This window comes from Arachis ipaensis, chromosome B03, assembly GCF_000816755.2.
Source record: "Arachis ipaensis cultivar K30076 chromosome B03, Araip1.1, whole genome shotgun sequence".
Classification (NCBI taxonomy): domain Eukaryota; kingdom Viridiplantae; phylum Streptophyta; class Magnoliopsida; order Fabales; family Fabaceae; genus Arachis; species Arachis ipaensis.
This window is the reverse complement of record NC_029787.2, coordinates 24,991,920-24,994,389: the sequence shown is the minus strand read 5'-3', so window position 1 is coordinate 24,994,389 and position 2,470 is coordinate 24,991,920. Positions and strand designations below refer to the sequence as shown.

The following is a 2,470-nucleotide window of genomic DNA, read 5'->3' as shown; positions in this document are numbered from 1 at the left end:
AATAAAGGAACAAATTTGTTGACAAAATAATTTTAACATACTTTTTAAACAATAAAATTTTATTAAAGACCAAACATTATTCATCCAAAATTTATTAGAGATCAATTAAGTTTTTATTAATACTAAATTGATCTCTTATATTTGGGCGTAATTCTGTTTTAATCTTTAAGGTTTAAAATGTTCTATTTGAATATAAAAAAATTTCATTTAGTTTCAATGTAGTCCCACCGTGCCGTTAAAGTTAAATAATTAACGAAATATCCTACATGACATCATTACAAGAACAAGGTCGATAATTTGGGGATAAGTACAAGCTCTATAGGCACAAAATCAACTGTAAATGCATCAATATATTTATTTATCATTTTTTTTACAATTTAAATGAAATATTTTCTATAGAACTAAGAAGAATGATAAATAAATGTATTAATGCATCTATGATTGATTATGTACCTTTGGAGCTTGTACTTATTCTCCAAATTATTGATTTTATTCTTGTACTGCTGTCATGTAAGATATTTTGTTAATTATTTAACTTTGACTTCACGATGGGACTATATTAAAGCTAAATGAAACTTTTTTATATTTAAATAAAACACTTTAAACCTTAAAGATCAAAACAAAATTACGCCAAAATGTAAAGAACCAATTTAATACTTTTCTAATAAATATTTAATATAATAGAGAGATCATCTTCAAATAAATTTTATTAAGACAAACAAATTTTTAAAATGTATATAAATTTGTTTAAAGATATTATTTGTATATTAAAATTAACTATTCAAATTAGTTATTATATATTTGTAGATAAATATATATAGTTTAATTTATTTTTAATATATATTTTGTATTAATAATTAATTTTAATATATATATATATAATATGGTTAAAATTTGTTAAAGGATAAAACATTAAATCTAATTTATTTTTTATAAAATTAGAAATACGACTTGAAACCGTAACTCCTAAATAGGTATGAATTGACACGTAAAATCTAATCCTTATCGAGTACTATTTTGATTTTTTAATCGGAAGATTCATAACCACTTATGTTACAAACGATCCTTTCTCTTTGTGTTATTATCCTCATTACTCTTGAAAATCTAAAAGTAAAAAAAAAGAAAAGCTACTTTAAGAAAGCACCACTTTAAATTATTTAACAAGCCACCATATCTGACTGAAATCAAAGTGTTACCCCACATAAACATGACATTCGTCCCTTTCTCTTCCCACCACACATTCTCCCACTCCCCACCCAAACAAAAACTACTGCACACTCTCACTCTCACCCTCCCTCCTCTCACTACCAATGGCAGATTCCACAACAACCCCCACATGGCACCAACTCTTGGGAAGCAACAACTGGGAGAATCTCCTTGACCCCCTCCACCCTCACCTCCTCAACCTCATCCTCCGCTGCGGCGACTTCATCCAAGCCACCTATGACGCCTTCAACAACGACAAAAACTCCCCCTACTGCGGCTCCAGCCGTTACGGGAAGCCCTCTTTCTTCAAGAAAGTCATGTTTGATGATCTCGAAAGTTACACTGTCGCGTGCTTTCTGTACGGCACCGCGCGCGTGTCCGTCCCCGAAGCGCTTCTTCTGCACTCCCTTTCACGTGAGGCGTGGGACCGCGAGTCCAACTGGATCGGGTACATAGCTGTGACGACTGATGAGGTCAGCAAGAAGTTGAACCGGCGTGAGATCTATGTTGTGTGGCGCGGCACCACCCGGGACTTTGAGTGGATTGATGTGTTTGGAGCTGCTCCTGAATCTGCAACCGGCTTGTTGAATGCTAAGAGTTTAAGGTATTTATTATATTTTTGCATATATATGTGGATTGGGCTTGAAATGGTCATAAATGCTTAAAATTGCAATAGTAATTTATAATTGGGTATTTTTTGTTTAAAGAAAAAGTTAAATAAAGAAACGGAAGGATCGTTTGACTTTGATTTTTTTTTTTTTAAATATGATGATGCAAAAAGTCATTTGATGGAAAAGAACTTGCATGAATAAGGGTGGGTTTGAAAACTTCATGGCTATTTTTCCCTGTGAACGTGCCGTTTACAGAAAATAATTAGGATAAGCTTAAGACTAGCAATTTTATTAAATTTTAGGCGGTATGTAACTAGTAAAAAAAAATAAATCGTTGGATAAAATCTTAAATATCATTAAAATTATCATTAATAATTATTTGATGGCTACAAATCACAAAAATTACTGGCCTAGCACTCTTCAAACAATAATTCTTAAGCTTATGCGATTATTAACTAGCATTTAGTCATTGACTTTAGGTGAAAACTCAAAACTCAAGTGCAGTAGTGATAATTGAGAATTCTTAGATGAGTTGATTGATTTAACTAAATTTTTATTTAATAGTTGTCCTTAGATGAATTGATTGATTAACTAAATTTTTATTTAATAGTTATCTGTTATCAATTTTATATAAAATTGACTGAATTTTTATC

General features: G+C 30.7%; 1 protein-coding gene across 1 annotated transcript in view; it reads left to right on the top strand.

Moving 5' to 3' along the window:
• Positions 1,181 to 2,470, top strand: part of LOC107630032 (phospholipase A1-IIdelta) — a 3,031-nt gene continuing 1,741 nt past the window's right edge. The window contains exon 1 of the mRNA XM_016333038.2: positions 1,181 to 1,810. Coding sequence (XP_016188524.1) covers positions 1,311 to 1,810 — 500 coding nt within the window. The 5' untranslated portion in view covers positions 1,181 to 1,310. The remainder of the gene's footprint in view (positions 1,811 to 2,470) is intronic.